The sequence below is a fragment of the Brienomyrus brachyistius genome, chromosome 10 (assembly GCF_023856365.1).
Source record: "Brienomyrus brachyistius isolate T26 chromosome 10, BBRACH_0.4, whole genome shotgun sequence".
In the NCBI taxonomy this organism is placed as follows: domain Eukaryota; kingdom Metazoa; phylum Chordata; class Actinopteri; order Osteoglossiformes; family Mormyridae; genus Brienomyrus; species Brienomyrus brachyistius.
In genome coordinates, this window is record NC_064542.1 from 27,335,231 (window position 1) to 27,352,001 (window position 16,771).

At 48.2% G+C, this 16,771-nt stretch overlaps 1 protein-coding gene across 1 annotated transcript; it reads left to right on the forward strand.

Annotated features, from left to right (window-relative positions):
- The first annotated feature begins 6,933 nt into the window (after positions 1–6,933).
- Positions 6,934–16,722, forward strand: trip6 (thyroid hormone receptor interactor 6). Its single transcript, XM_049029430.1, is given in 12 exon segments — positions 6,934–7,235; positions 7,518–7,575; positions 9,251–9,458; positions 9,819–9,952; positions 11,426–11,539; positions 12,353–12,696; positions 12,698–12,917; positions 13,037–13,127; positions 13,236–13,405; positions 14,050–14,228; positions 14,317–14,437; positions 14,971–16,722. Coding segments are annotated over 10 exon segments (1,704 nt in total). The 5' UTR covers positions 6,934–7,235; positions 7,518–7,575; positions 9,251–9,259; the 3' UTR covers positions 15,103–16,722.
- Positions 16,723–16,771: the final 49 nt, after the last annotated feature.

Below are 16,771 nucleotides of genomic sequence, written 5' to 3' on the forward strand. Positions count from 1 at the left end.
CAGCCGTCGGCGACGCGTACCTTATTTGGGCACCGCCCCTTCTCATTCTTCTGCCCAATCAGATCAAAGCATAGACGTACGAGCCAATCAGTGGCCGCTAAATCTGCAACAAAGCGGCCGACCGGCGTGTTGTTGGAATTTAATTTTTATAGCGGAGGTGCGTAGGTGTCAGTGTCATTTGGAAATGTGAAATAAGCGAAAATTGCTTAACACACCAAAGCTCAGCTTTCATATTTTACGTTGATGGAGGGCCTGTGAAATACATATTATTACCGAAATAAGTAATAAAGGAATAAAAGGCAATTGTATAAGGCAAGCTGAAATAAAACACCTTCATATGCTTAATTAAATTAAAGTAACATTACACATTTAAACGCCTGCGACCCACATGTATGGAAAAGAAAAGATGGACCAATCAAAATAAGGCACTAGGTCAGCTGGGTGAGGGATCACATGACTAGCAACATGGCGTAGACCGAAGGTTTAATGTATGGTCGACCTTATTCGGTATATATTTTTATGCATATATAAATATTTTACCAGTTCAAATATTCGCTTCAGGAAAAATTAGAGTGGAATAACATAGGTATCTTGGTATTTTAACTGTAGTGTATGACAACCAATTTTGAAAGTGATTATTATTTGTTTATAATAATGTTTATTTAGAGAATAATTTCACAGTGCCAACCTCCACCACAAGAGAATGAAAGACCATACACATTTTAAAAAGACAGAGAATGCAAAGCAGATTTTTAAAAAAGATTTTGTGGAAATGGAACATTTTCCTGGTCCACTTCCGAATCTTATTTTTGTTGTTTAGTGCCGCATGCGCGTGTAAGCCACACAAATTACTGATTGGCGATCAACAACTGGATACTTGTATGTTTTATTTATAAGCACAATTTGAGCAATTTCTGTCGTTGTTATTAAATAGTGATCACGCGAATATTGGCGTTGTGTCTGTGTCAACTTTATGCTTGACACAAACTACATATGACATACTTTGCATTTAATTCTTTCTGTTGCATATTTTGTATCTTGTATTCATTCTGTCTGTGTCCTGTAGGGACAGGACAGACAAGTCAGGCAACTGCCTGATGCCTCCGAGGGCAGCCGAGTACATTGTACATTGAAACGACAAATCTGCTTTATTTGTGTATTCTTGTTTTTGACAATAAAGTAAAAATAAAGGCATTGCTGATCTTTATTAATACCCCCCCCCCCCCCCCACACACACACACACACTGTTATTCTCTCCTGCCTCCACTTAGCCAGGTTGCTGATTTCCTTCAGCTCTGATGACCCCATTTCAAAGATCTCACATGACTGTGGACTTCCACTTCCCCTAGAGTCATTTTAAAATCCTCCTTAGTTTCACAAACCTCCAGATCCTGTTTTAAACAAACAGTCACCACTTTCGGCGTCATGAGAATGAAGCAAAATGTTGATCGCTAAGATTCTCCGCTCAAGCCGAGGATGCAGTTAAAATCCAAATGCCCGAATACATCTCAGCCTCTTCCTTCCTTTGAAGACTTCTGGTGTCCAGGGAGTGATGAAGTTACTGGGTGGTGAAATCTAGATTTCCCTTGGCTGTCAGCATTAAGGAGAAAAGCCACGCATCTCATCATTGAATTAGATGTAAAATATGGTTGTTGGCTTGAGAACAGAAGCCAGAATATGGAACAAAACTGTAGAGGCTGTAACTTCATCAAAAAGTGCTGACAGATTCTGAAGGGGGAACTAATTCTTATTGAGAATGAAATTAAGGATGTTACTGAAAATCGCTGATTTCATCCTGAAACTTTCTGACAATGGGAGAGGTCATTGAGTCTCGTGCCTTTACTGCAGGAAGCAGAACCTTGGTATGAACTCAGCCCGATCACGTGCACGCCAGACAGGCGCTGTACAGGAAAACCGTGTTCAGGGGCTTTACCGTTCCTGTTAGTACCAACACTAAGAAGGGAAACAAGATAGTGTATCTACTTGCCAGAACTGAGTCATCAATCAAGCAGTTAGTTCATCTGAGTGGAAGGAAATTAAGGGGGATTTTTTTTTAAGCCCTCATGTTTGCAAAATGGTCCCTTTCATATTTGTGTGCTTAGCACCGGAGCTACAGTGCAGCTGGACCCTCGCAGCACACACACACACACACACACACACACACACTGCTCACATACACCACACACTGCTCACATACACCACACACCACGCGTGGATGGCTGACTTCAGCGCAGTTAATTTATTTCAGCCCATAATATACCAGGTTTGTCTTTCTCCAGCAAAATAGTGATGTAGCCTATTAATTATTTACTATTTATTTATCTAGCAGGCATTGTCATCTAAGGCCATTTACAGTTGAGAAAGTGAGTTCAGCCAGTCCTTTGAGCAATTGGGGTAAAGGAGCCCATGACAAATTCATTCTGTTAACCATAGAAATTAAACCAGTGACCTTTCGATTACAGGTGCAGAATCCTAACTCACTGAGCCACACAGCATCACTAAGAAGCACCTCCTCACATATTGCATTTCTCATCCCCTGTGTCTTTCCCAAGGCTGTTCTTTCACTGGCCCTTACAGTAACTGCTATCTAAACAGGGACTTGAACCTTGGGCCCTGGTATCAAAAGTCTGACACTTTACCAACTGAGCCATCCACAGCCTTACAGTCAGTCCCGGAATTTCTTTACAAGTTCCTGTGTAATTAGCAGCTCTTTTTACACAGTGTGTCTTTTTGCTGGCAGGCAGAGATGGCGCATTCCAGATGTAACTGACAGGGGTGAGGCTCAGATTAGCATGTAGGAGCAAAGCAGCCGGAGCACCAAAGCTCAGGTCAGAGGTGGCCTGTACCACTGAGCTGCTAGAGAGGGGGGTCTATCCTATCCGACTCTCTTAAATGGCACAAATAGAACAGGACATGCTACCTCGTAGCCCAGGGACATTAATTCATTTATTTTACTCTCCATAAAAATCCCATAGAAATTTAAGCTTACATATTTGACCCACAAGAGGACCTCACCGCTACCTGGCTAGCTGGCTGATGCTTCTGTATCCAGTCACTGTCAACATTTACTCACTCATCTGACTTTGACCCAACGGGAAGGGTTACCGTTTATGTGTGGTTCTTGAGATTTAAACCCATGGCCTTTGCCTTGTTGCACAATGCTCTGCTTGTCGTGGAACAGGAGACTGAAGCCTCTGCTTCGCTCTACTACTGTGTCCTTAGTTCTTTCTCTCAGTCCTTCTTTCCTCTGGCGTTTCACACATTGTCATCTACCTCATCCAGGCACATCATTTCCTATAATTTCCACATTTGGCTGCGTTTTCAGCGCCGACATGCCCTCCACGGTGCTCTTTCCCATGACCAGCTCTGACCGCATGTGTTGGCAGGTGTCATGGTGGTTTGCTAACACCTGGGGCATGTAGTGTTTGCTTTTACACACAGATACTTTGAACCGTGGCCTCGTACAGACCAGTGATCAACACAATTATCAGGATGACATTAGCATCGGAAAGTTCCACGGGGAAGGTCTGCTGTTTGATGCAAGGCCCCCAAGAGGCTGATAATGCCGGCTCACGGTGACGAAGGTCAGTGGCATTTCAACATGACTCCAGCAGGGGGCAGTAAGGGTCAGCAGGACTTTGTGGCAGACCTTGGTGTTGGTGATACTGCAGTGCTTCTTGACTCGGGCAACAGCTTTGGCCGTTTTGCAGCGCAAGACTTGGGCGTCAGGGCTGAAACTAAGAGCGTTGTTGCATAAGAGTAGGTAAAACTACCAACAAAGTGGACAATGAACTGTGGCCATGGCAGAAAATTCCAAAAAATGACCTGCTTGGTACTTTCAGGGACAAAAGAGTGTCCTCCCAGAATGCTTTGCCACATATGGCTCAGCCTGACAAAAAAAGTGAAAAAAAACAAGCAAATATACTGTTTTGTGTACCAGCTGGCATTACGGTTCAGTGGGTCCCTTTAGCTGACACCTCCATGTTCCATGTGTGAAGTTAGCATGTTCCCTCTGTTTTTATGTGGCGTTCTTTGGGGTACGCCGGTTCGTGTCTCTAGATTGTCAGTGTTATGTGTAGATTCCGGCTGACCGTGACCCTCTACTGCACTGACGCAGTCTGTGAAACAGGCTGTGAGTCAGCCCACCTAATGAGTAGTTTATAGCGTTTGTGGTTACAAATACCAGGTTTCTTTTCTTGTGTTTGTGTTACTATTTTTCCCATAACTGTCTTGCCCTTGTTTGCAGTCATGCGTTGGAAGCTCGGCCTAGCGGAGTTTGAGCCTGAGCTGCCCTCGTGACAGTGGCGCACTTCTGCTGTATGATCTACCTCGCTTGCATGCGGCTTCGGACAGAAGAGTGAAGTGAGACTCTCCCCCTGTGATCAGAAGGTCATCTGCTGAAATCCTACAGTTGGGAGAGGGATTTCACCGCTGGAGTCTTCAGCAAAGCCCTTTCACCCCCAGTTACTCCAGGGACAGGCTGACCCAACTTTATCTAAATTTATGTCACTTAAGATAAAAATGTCTGCCAGGTAAGTCAAAGGTTTAGACCTGTTTGTGTTCCAGAATCTCACGTCAGCTGGCTGGTGTGAGATTTTCAATTCAAGACAGATAGACACAGTTACATATATGCAACAGTTTTATTGCGTTGTAAATAATCTGTAGTGTTTGCATACTACCCCAAAGTTTTGATGTAGCTAATTTCAGGTTCATAATGGAATAATACAGATTTGCTGTAAGATTTCTAGTGTGAGTGTGAGAGCCTGAAAGCCTGAGCGTCACGCCACGTGGAACCCCGCTGTCCCTTCTTTGATTTTGGAAAGGAAATGGTCAGATGTGTCAAAAATCTGGGTGGATGAGGGGAACTTCCAAGAGAGGTGGGGAGAGGAACAGGGTGGTCTGGTTTTGGTGGGGGGAGGGGGGAGCATCATAACTGAACAGCACTGCAGTGAGTGGCAGCGGTGTGCAAACCGGGCGCTACAGACATCCGCCCACTGCATCCGAATGCCCCGCGGTGGAGAAACACCACGTCTCCGTCGCTGCTACTCCGGCAGAGTGAAAATGATTCACTGTTTCTGCTGTCATGGTTTCGGCAACATCCCAGAAAACAAAAGACCACCTAGTGGGAGACTACATGTCGCTGGTGAAAAAAGAAATTGTGAACACCCCCAGGAGTGCTGATACTGTCAGCCGAACCACATCTCAATTATTTGTACAAAAAATTGTGTGGGATGGAGTGCTGGGGACCAGGATTGGTCAGCTGATTAATTCCACCTGTCCTTCGCATCCTGTGATTGGTCTATTCTGGGGCGCTATGTTATTTCTCCTACCTATAGTTATCTGGGAGCAGCCTCACAAGGTTTGACAAGATTTTTCTCTCCCCACCCTGCCTGTCTGGTCTTTATTCCAGTCTCTGCCAAATTGTCAGCCTCCTCTCTGTATTTCCCTACTGTGTGCTCTGGGATCTAATCCAGAAGGCCTCTGCTTTCCTCATACAGGGTTCATTCGTCTATCTGATCGTTTTATCAAAAATGACTTGCAGTAGAGGGAAGGATTACAATTTGTGTTCAGATTCTGGCCCACAACCATCGCAGTGTTAGCACATCACCCTACTTATTGAGCTGCAACACTTGGTTTGGTTATTTAGTTCAGTGTAATGGACAGAGGGATCTCAGGAAGTGACTGTGAACCCAGTGAAACTCAGCACGGGCAGATGGTCCCGAAGCACATATCTGTAAGATCACAACAGCAGAACGATTCTTTGTTCTACAGCATCGGTGCAAATGAACACAGGGAGCAATATTATAGAGTCAAACAATGCATGAAATAATAGTACAGTTATTAAAGGTAGTACTACTTACAGATAACACTTGTTTACTTTATTTATGTTTTTTGACTCTGCCCGCTTTGCCCTACCATGGCTTATTTGAAATAAATCATTTACTGAACCCTAGTGGATAAATGCTTGGTTTGTGATGATGGCCTGCTGTGATGATGGCCTGCTGGGATGGTGGCCTGCTGGGATGGCGGCCTGCTGGGATGACGGCCTGCTGGGATGGCGGCCTGCTGGGATGGCGGCCTGCTGTTCCAGGAGCACCTCTGCCTGCAAGCAGCAGCCATGCTTCCAAGAAGACCTGCATGCTCTGTTTCCTAGAAGCAGAAAGGCAGTCAGAGGCGGTCCGATACCCAGCTGGGGGTTGGCAGTGGGGGGGAATCCCTGGTTACTGAACAGCCCGTTTATCTGGCCCTGCGATCTCCCCCGTCTAGGTAAATACGTCAGCCTCGGATAAGAAATCCAGTATCACCAATATAGCTTATCACGGTTTGTCCAGTGCATTTCCTGGCTTATTATCATTCACCTTTCACAATCTGTTACCTTTACAAATCGGCCCAGACAATTGAGAATAGGCCTCAAACCAGGGTGGGGATTTGACTCCTATCCTACATCCTACTCCCCCCTCCCGAGGGTGGAGTGGGCACAGTCTGCCAATGTTATGTGTTCCCTGCAGTTCCCCTGGATTCCTTGACATTTCAAAAATGCAAATTCTCTGTGAGTATATGCCCTGTAATGGACTATCATCTTGTCCAGGAGGTCCTGGGCCACATAGCCTGTGCTCCATGCAATCCTGTCCTGGATAAACAGTTATGGAAAATGGGTGGATGTACCTAAATAAATATTTCCCATATATTAAAAGTTAATATTTGGAAAAAAAAATTCAATTTTAGAAAATTGTTGCATGTAATTGTTAGAGAAGTAGGACAATCCTATTAAAAAGTAACATACATGCGTCAGTTGCGCCCCTGGTTCTATTAAGGTCTTGTGAAAAATAGTTTGTGCGGATATTTTAAGCACTGCGCCAGCGCGGCATCCATATTTGTCCAGGAATCCATCGAATCATCCATCGGTTCATTCCTCCATCCGTCCATCCATCACACCGCCAGCAGCCAGTGTGGGAGAGACACACGCGGCCTCCCACGGCACGCGGCCGCCTACGTCACGCGCCAGGAATGCGATGACGAGGGCGCGGGCCTGTGGAAAAAGGCAGAATCCCCGAGAAAAGACGGGAGGGTTAGGGAAGACAGTGGCGGAAAAAGGGAAGCCCGACAAACTGCGAAAAGTTTGTTTTGAGAGTTCAGTGCTGGCTGGGAGCGAAACCAGGGAAGGATTGACAAGTGGAATTCGCACGTCTGGCCGAGCGCAACAAGTGCTGGAGGATTGTGCGAGATACTCAAACGTAAATGTGGCGGCAAGCAGGAAATTTTCGGGCAAAACTGAGTAAACACAGTCAACCAGTATTCATCATTTTGGGGCTTGATTTCCCGGTCTATATAATTTCAAAAATCGGACGTCAAACAGCCAAACTTGGTCATCCAGTCTGGCGTGCTTAAATAAAGTCGTGATGTTGCATGTCAGGCTGTGCAAGGCTGGTTCCCTACTTCCCAAGTTAATGTTAGGGAACAGTTAACCTGATCTGGTATCGATCACTGCTGCATTACCGGTGTGTTTCTTTTTGCAGATGAGAAACGTGAGCACGAGGAGACTGTAGCGAAAAGGGGCACTTCAGCATTTAAAAGGTACAGAAAGAGTGTTGCGACTGTAGCTGGACTTTCTAGATTATGTATAACAACTTATCTGCAACAACTCATCTCCCCGGCGCGTCAGTTATGTTGTCGGTGCTGCTTTGGAGTGATGCAACTATCCACTTTGGAGTTAATTGCTGACTTTACACGATCCCGTCCCTGTTTTGCACAGGCTAGCAAACCTAAGAAGCACCCGCAGGAGTCACTCTTGACAAAGTTGCCTCCCGCTAAATCATAATGTCCGCGTCCGTCAGCCATCGTTGCGTCGGTCGCTTTGATAACCCGAGGCGTGGATGCCTTCGATCGGCCGTCTCCCGGCGCCTTTAGGCTCGGCCGGCTCTGCGATCACTTCCCGGGCCCGCCGATCCACGGATTCGCGTATATGCACTTAGTCCGTTTGAGACTGAAGTTTGCACGGTGTGGGTATCTGCACGTACTGCGCCTCCACCGACACCCCCGATTGTCCGACTGTCTCCATTAATCGGCACGAATGCCAAATCAGCCTGAATTTAAAAGTTGGCGAACGGTTAACCTTGACATGATTTTTAGTCTTTGCGGCATATGAATGTAATGGAAGCGCTGTGACTCCTATTTAAGATCCTGTGGTTTTATTGCATGCAGAAACGAGATGGAGAAAATGAAAACGATATTCTCAGATTTGATCAAATTACCAATGAAGCATGTCCTGATATTAATGTTTACATCATTACGTGCTGCGAGCAGCTGAGCCTAATTTTAAACGTTTTTTTTCGGTGCGGTAATGCTGCAGGGGGGGAGTCTCGATGTTATGATTTGTGATGTTAGACGTCACCAACTGTTTGCCTAGAGAGCTGTGTGGGAGAACGTTACACAATTTCGTGTTTTGGTGACGGACTGCACTGTTGGGGTCAGCATGAGTTCCTAAAACACTCGCTATTGTGTGTGAGGGAGGTGCGGTGTCTGTTGTATGTCATCTTGTGTGTGTACCAGTTTGCAGACATGCCCTTGTCTGACTGTGGGACGGAGTGGAAATCGGGTTTGTCCGACTGCTAGAATTCCCCTGGTCTATCAAAACAACTCCCCCACCCTTATCCCGATTATAAAGGACAACACTATTATTGGCTGTGTACTGGCACAGGTTGCCATAGGAAACCCAAAATGTGATGTCTCTATCTCCCCTGGTAACCTGTTATAATAAGACCCTGCTTCTCCCGCCTCTGTCATGCTGGTGTGTGGTGTCGTCAGGCCAGTAGGAAGGATGCTTTCGATGCATCACTGGGCCGGTCCATAGCAATGCTGCCATCAGACCAGGCACTATGGGACTGTCTTTGGGTTACCAGGTAAGAGTGGGGGGTGGGGGGGTCATTTCCAAACAGTGGCACACAGCCACTCCTAACCCTAATGATGGATGGTACATTCCATGTTCCTGAGCAGAACACCTGTTGGCTGGAAAATGTAGGTAAGGAGGGACATTTAAGAGAACTCAGGATTGGATGGAGTCATCGCGGACCCGGAGACTTCTGGGTTAGGTTCATACTGTCTCATGGAGGTTTAATGTTTTCGGAGTGTCGTTGTCAGGTTGACCGGGGGGAGGGGGGTTAGCTTTGGCTGCTTAGGAACGTCCCAAGGTTGGCCTTCAGTAAGTATCATCATGTCGGCTGACAAACTTCACTGAATTCCTGCCTGGCAGAATTCCGAGATGTCCGGTCCGACCTGGCTGCCACCCAAGACCATGGGAAGTCCGGAGAGACCCGGCCCTCACGTGTCACAGGCTGGCTCTGGCTTTTACAGACCCCCTCAGAAGGTAGCCGGGGAAAGCCGGCCCAGGTACGGAGCCTACGACCAGAACGGCAGCGCCGGTGGAATGGGCGCCAGGTTCATGGCTGTGGGACCCTCAGGTAGGACCTGGATGATGCGTGGTGGGTCAGACAGCCTTCGTACCTCCATTTAGCTCGAGTTAAATGCACTTACTGAGGCCCTTAAACGCATGAATCGAATCACTTCGTCTTACGTTATGCATAATACTTCAAGCCCTGCGTCGGGTTGGCGCCCCGTCCTGGGTTATTCCCTGCCTTATGCCCATAGCCTCTGGGATGGGCTCTAGATCTGGTAACCCTGCACTGGACAAGTGGGAATAGATGATAGATGGATGGACGAATAAATGTGAAACTTCGATGTATAACAAAACATCTGTACTTCAAGCAGAATGCGTTTATACATTTGTTTACATTGAAGCATCCATGTGTCTGTGTTTCCAGGGGTCACGACATTCCCTGAGGATTCCGGGTCGCCTGGCTTCCGCCCGCTCTCGCCCAAGTCCAGCGACCACTATTATGGCTCCAAAGAGGACCGATCCCCCTGGAATCCGCACGTGGGCCCGTACAGCTCGCAGGTTGGCACCTCGCTGCCATTAGTTTGCCAATGGAATTCTGGAGGGGGGGGGGGGTTTATTTGTAACAGTGAATTTCTGCGCGCTTATTACAAAGTGTGTTACTTGGACACGCTGCAGGGTTTTTTTCCCGGAAGGAACTGAAAGTCAGTAAACACCTGAATAATCATTTTATTTAAAAAAGGACACGCAGGGTGTTGCGTGTAATGAACAATTAGCTTGAGAACAGAATCATGGTCCTGGCAGGAGATAAGGGTTACGGGCGTTGGAAGCCCTATAGCTATGCTGGACTCTCGCTGTAGATGCTGTCGATGACCGGCTGCTCGGCTCTGGTGTATGATCGCGTAGTCCTGAGCAGGTCTGAGAAGACTAATCACAACTTGGGGATGTAATTTTTGCTAATACATACTTGTAGGGCCTTCTTCAGAGAAGAAAGCACCACACGCAGTACAGAAGATCCTGAGGAACAAGGCGGCATATGTAGGCAGTTGCAGGGTGAACAGAGAAGGTCAACTCCGAAAAAGGGGCTCGGAACAGTTAACGGATCATCCCCTAGGCATGAGTCGAGACTTAAATATGGCATCCGTTTGAATTGGGGGCGGGTTACGTCATCCTGTGATCCAGGAATTTTCTGCCTCCGCTGACAGTCCTGCGGCGCAGCGATGTGATGGGCGCCCGGTGAGCAGGGAGGGGGGGAGCCGATTGCAGAGGTTGTCAGATGGGCTTTGAGGTATCCAGGACAGGGACAAGGTAGCAGGGGGGGCTCCTTAATCAGTGGCTGAGTCTGGCTCGGGAGTCGCAAGGGAGGCGGCAGTGCAGTCAGGTAGCCGAACACCAGGGTGATCTTGTCTAGAGATAATGGAGGTGTGGATCGTTATTCCGAATCCTTTATAGGTGTTTTCTGACCTTATCTGTATGAGATATACATATAACATGCCTATTCTGTTGATTTACCGTGATTACGACCTCAGAACCTTTCACTCTCCCGAGTGGCATCCAGTCAAACTGGTTAACGGTCTGACAGATGAGATGTGAATCCAGGAATTGCCTGCCTGCCGATGTCAGCAAAAACGTCCAGCCTGTCAGGGAAGGGGAGCGATTGCGGCAGTGAGAGGAGAGGAGAGGAGTGATTCATTGCATGATGAGTGCAGTTCGGCGCCGGAGAGCTTCCTGAAGACGGAGTGACAGATTGTAGGTAGCACTGGGTTGTAAAAATGGGGGCGGCTCAGCGAGTAATGATCTCTGGAGTGTAAAATTGGAAGGTGTAAGGGGCGGTGTGGCGGCTCTGGCTTGAATCCCACCCCCGGCTCGCTGTCTGTGGAGTTCTCACTGCATCGCCTGGGTTTCTCTTAAGTCTGCAGTCCAAAAACATGGTGAGATGTTCCGAGTGTCCGCTGCCTTTCGCCGTGCTCTTCTGCAAAGCTGCATCATCAGGTAGTCAAATATGGGTTGAAGGCTTTTTGCTTACCGTTGCAGAACCGAGGCCCAGACAAGCCCGGAGGACACCTCGCCAGCATCGATGCAGAGATCGACTCGTTGACCTGCATGCTAGCAGACCTGGACAGTCACCCCCAGAACTCCAGAACACAGGTGAGCGGTTAGGGTTCATTTCTTTCCCTTGTATTTATGTGTGTGTGAGATTCTGTCAGTGGCAGTAAGTTGATTGTCTATAAGTTCGTAATATAGCTTTTTGCAGCGTGTGGCTCAGTGGGCTGAGCCTGTGTGCCTGTAACCAGAAGGTCGCCGGTTCAAACCCAGCCTCAGTATGTCTGCGGGTCTTTGAGCAAGGCCCTTAACCCCCAGCTCCCTGGGCGCCGCTACGGGTGGCTGACCTTCGCGGACAGCTTACTATAGAAAGAGCATGCTGAGGGACCCGTAAACAGACGCGGGGACAATAAAGGATCGATTATATTATAATTATGTTTGAATTACGTCTTTTTCTTCATTTATATAAAACTCGTGAATTTTTATGTTATGTTTATCTGTCTTAGTAATGTTTAGGAAATGAGAATGAAAATGGCCCCTAACATGGATGTGTCGCCATTCTGCTGGGTCTGAACACGTGTTTAGCTGCTGATCTCTGTGAACAGCTGTTTCGGTATTTTTCTTCTGCATGTATGTTGTCATGTGATCCAGACACTCGACATGCCTGGCATGCAAGTCCTTTCCCTGCCTCAGTCTCCTGTTTGGCCCATTTTGGGGCGCTGTGTAGCTCAGCGGGTTAGGCTGCCATGCCTGTGATCGGAAGGTTGCTGGTTCACGTCCCAGTGTCGGCAGAGTGATGTCACTTTTGGGCTCCTGAGTGAGGCCCTTAACTCCAGGGACCGGCTGACTCTGCTTTCTCACACACAAGACACTTTGGATAAAAATTATTGGTTAAAAAATGAAATGTGATTGTTTCAGGTGTATGACAACGTGCCTTACACTAAGCACCTCCCGGTGGAGCGATACAAGCCTGTGACCCAGACTGCTACGCCCCCCCTGGGCCGGTCCTCCGTGGGATATGCCCCATATTCCCCCTCCCCGTACCATCTGGGGTCTCCGTATGCCGGGGAAGCCCCGGTTGCTGGCCCCCAGCAGGAGTACCCCTACTCCCCCCCACCAAGGCAGTACCCCCAGCCCGTGCCGGCCTCCTACAGCACTGCCTCTACCCCCATGGGCCCTCGCTTCAGCGTACAGGTCAGGACAGCGCAGCCGGTGACCTACTCACAGCCGGGCCAGCACGCCGAGCAGGCCTATGCCCCCCCCTCCGCCTCGGCCACAGGACACCCCACACTCCTACCCTGAAGCTACCCCAGGACAGGCACCTTGGTACCCCATCTCATCCCGGGAACAAGAGGCTGGGGGTGTCTACAAAGGGGGTGCTGTTGGTACAGGCCCCCGGTCCAGCCAGGGATCTCTGCCAAAGAGGAGCACTGACGTACAGCCCCCAACCCCCAGCCACGGCCCCACCTACCCCGCTGGCAAGGTGAGGTTTAACATACCACTTATATCAGCTATGCACCAGCCTAAAAACAAATGTAAGAACATTTTCATGCAGTATAGAGCTATAGTCCATTTTTGACAGCTTTTACCTCCAACCACTAGGGGGCTGTACCAAGGCCAGAAGAGGAGCTGGAGAGGTTGACTAAGAAACTGGTGTACGACATGAACCACCCCCACACTGAGGAGTATTTTGGTATGCCCCACGTGAGCCCCCTGGTTACTAATAGAGGATTGAATAGCATGGGTTCGGATTTGTGGCGGGGTCGATGACACGCTTGCATCCTCTTGGGGTCATACTCAGGACGCTGTGCACGATGCGGCAACAACGTGCTGGGCGACGGCAGCGGCTGTGTGGCTATGGAGCAGGTCTTCCACGTCGACTGCTTCACCTGCATCACATGCCACACCCGCCTGCGCGGGCAGCCCTTCTACGCGCTGGACAAGAAGAGCTACTGCGAAAGCTGCTATATCGTGAGTACCCCCTCCCCTTCGTGGTTTTCCCCACATTAACATGCTTTTCAGTCTCCCCCCATTGTAATTTGGACTCTTCCAGGTTCATTCTGTGTTTAAAGGCTGTTTCACTTTCCAAACCTTTTTGCTGGGGTGGTGTCTCATTGGTATCCCTCTATATACCTTTATATACATATTCCAGCTTTTCCCTCTTGGGGGCGCCTATCTGTCTGCTTGCTGCATAAGCCATCTTGTGTTCAGTCTTGTTGTTTTACCTCGGTTATTATTCCCTAGTGACGGCCAAATGACGCTTCATGAACCGTCTGCTGTATTTTTTGACCCCACTAGATGGTGCTCTTGGCTTACTTTTGAGGCCTGCTTTGAACCCTCTTTTGAACAGAGAGCACCATCTGATGGGGTTTAAAAAATACAGCAAGTGATTCATGAAGCCTCCTTTGGCCATTACTAGTCCCCCCCCCCCCCCCCCCCCCATATGCAGACGGATGTTTATCTGTATCCCAGTGGCATCGTTTCGTTTCCTCTGTCTCGTTATTTACGATGAGAATCCTGGCCTGCCATTGGCTGTCTATCACCGTGAAGTGTTCTTCAGAACATGATATGGCGGATAACGGCCTGTTCCGCTCCCGTCCCCCCCGTGTCTGCAGAGCACACTGGAGCGCTGCACCAAGTGCTCCCAGCCCATCCTGGACCGCATGCTGCGCGCCATGGGCAAGGCGTACCACCCGCGCTGCTTCACCTGCGTGGTGTGCGGCTGCTGCCTGGACGGCGTGCCCTTCACTGTGGATGCCACGTCGCAGATCCACTGCATTGAGGACTTCCACAGGTTAGGGTTAGGAGGCGGTGCTGGGTTGGATGTGATGTAACCCTTCAGCGCTTCCATGTACGTGTGTCCGCTTTCCTGCCTGCTGCAGGAAGTTCGCCCCGCGGTGCTCAGTGTGCGGTCAGGCCATCATGCCGGAGCCTGGCCAGGAAGAGACCGTGAGGATCGTAGCTCTGGACCGTAGTTTCCACGTCAGCTGCTACATGTGTGAGGTGAGTGAGTGCATGAGCCCTGGGACGTACAGGATGGGGTCTGAGTCAGTCAGTGAGGGTCTCCCCGACTGCCTGGCAGCCTGAATGCTCTCTCTCCAAGAGTGGGCGTGCGTCAAAAAAAAAACTGGGAAACTTTATTTTTAAACCCACAAGTGTGGCTGAGCGACAAGGGTATGGTTTATCTGTAACGCGCTCCTACAATACTTATGTTAACATGTCACCTAACATGTTCCTTTGGGGGGTCAATTTGACCCCAGGGTAGACGTGAGATTTAAATTCTGTAATATGTGTTTGTCAGCAGGCCCCTAAATTATATCAATGATTTTTTTTTTTTTTTTTTATAGTTTATTAGCCTTTATTATCATTACGCAGGATAATTCACTGCATAATAGTGTGATAGTACTAGTATGTGTTTCATGAGGGGTAATGATAGTGTTACCAGGTCAGGTCACAGCTTCCTGATTTGACTAGAAGCAGGATAAAAAAGGCAGGGGGACAGTGACTTTTGGCTGATTTTCCCACCTCCCCCCCAGGAATGTGGCCTGCTCCTGTCGTCGGAGGGGGAGGGGCGGGGCTGCTACCCGCTGGACGGTCACATCTTGTGCAAGAGCTGCAGCGCCCGCCGGATCCAGGACCTGTCTGCCAAAATCTCCACCGACTGCTAGTGGTGTCCCGACGCCCCCGTTTCAGTCTGATTTAACCTTCCTGCCCGGGAGAAAACGGCGCCCCCTGCTGACCGAGCATGACCCAGATGTTTGTTTAACTGGGCTGCAAAGACATGCGTGGGCACCAGACCATCTCAGTCATTGTGAGGCACAGCTATTCCACAAGAGCCTGGTCATCACCTCCGGCTGCCTTGCAGTGGCCCTTCTGGTTTGTATATCCAGGACTTATTCTGCAGCCAGCAGGAGGCACTGAAATCTCTCAGTAAGACCCATTTCACATACAAATTTGCAGCCACACTCAAGCAGCTGTTTCATAGATAATCAGTGTCCGCACAGGTAGAAGACCAGAGCTAATATTTTGAGCGACGTAATAGATCTTGGGTACAGCATGGAAAGGATTTTTCATGAAGGAGCAAAAGTTCCCGTGCTGTATGTGGAGAGGTGTCCAGGTTTTAGACGTTAAGTGTGCATCCTGTCACTGTCCCCGGTCGTGTTACTGTAAAGGTGGCTCCCGCGGCTTATGGGATAGGGTACTGTCTGCTGTTGGAATAAAGTCACAGAAACACCTGAAGGGGGGGGGGGCTGCTAATAATGGACAATGTCCTCTGAGCCCAACATTCATGGTTTTTGTTTTTCCCGTCCATGTGAGTTATATGGCTTCTTAGTCCTGAATTTGGGCTGAATCTCTCTCCTGGAGTGTGAAATGTTACTGGTTTTTTTTTTAATGCTTTTTTTTTGTTTATCAAAGCTTTTCAGTGGAATCTAGTGGGCGAGGAGCACTTACTGAGCACTGAGAACAACTTGGTGTAACTGAGATCCTTGTTTTCTACATTTAGAAATGTAGAATATGAAGGTTTTCCTTTGATTGCTCAGTCATGTAAATGTGTGTTTTTTTTTTCCAGTTTTATAAGTCGCATAGAGCTGAAAGGTTTCATTTTTTTTGTTGACTTGTTGGAGTCTGTTGCTGCATTTTGCATAGTTTTTGTTTGTTTTGTTTAATCCTGGGGCAGATGTGAGGTTTACAGAGGTCTGTGCTTCGGAGATGCCTGTTCTGGACTGGAGTGATGATGTAATAGAAATCGTTTCTTCGACTCTGCCGATGGAAAAAATGTTGACTGGAAGCTCAGGGAAGACGTCTGAACCTTCTGTGCCCTGGAATATTTCACATCGATATCATTGAGATAATTAATTGCATTTTTTTTTTTTCATTAAGGACATTATTTTGAGCTACGTGTTTTACACGAGTCTACATGTTTTAGTGGAGTTAGTTTTGTTAGGTTTCTCCAGTACTGTGGTGTTTTTTTTTACCGTTCCCATACTGACTGGGTGTTGTGCACCAGCAAAGCCCTACCTTTCAATGGGGAGTGTAGAGTAGCGCCTAACAGTGTAGGATTGTCCACCGGTTCTTGAGGTGTGCCTGTTCCCCGGCACCTTCCAGAAGGTGCTCTCTCACCCATGGATTGTGTCTCGTGGGCCTAATTTGGTAGTTGTCATGCTGAGGGCATGTGTTTGTTCCCACATGAAGGACCTTAACCATAACTGCAGGCTGTTTGAGGCAATTGTCTTTAGCTTTGGCTTAAGTTGATTGTAGGAACCTCCCAATAAAGCCATTAATTTTTATGCAGTGTCTTCAGTTCGTTCATGGATTCCTCATTTTCTTGAATACTCC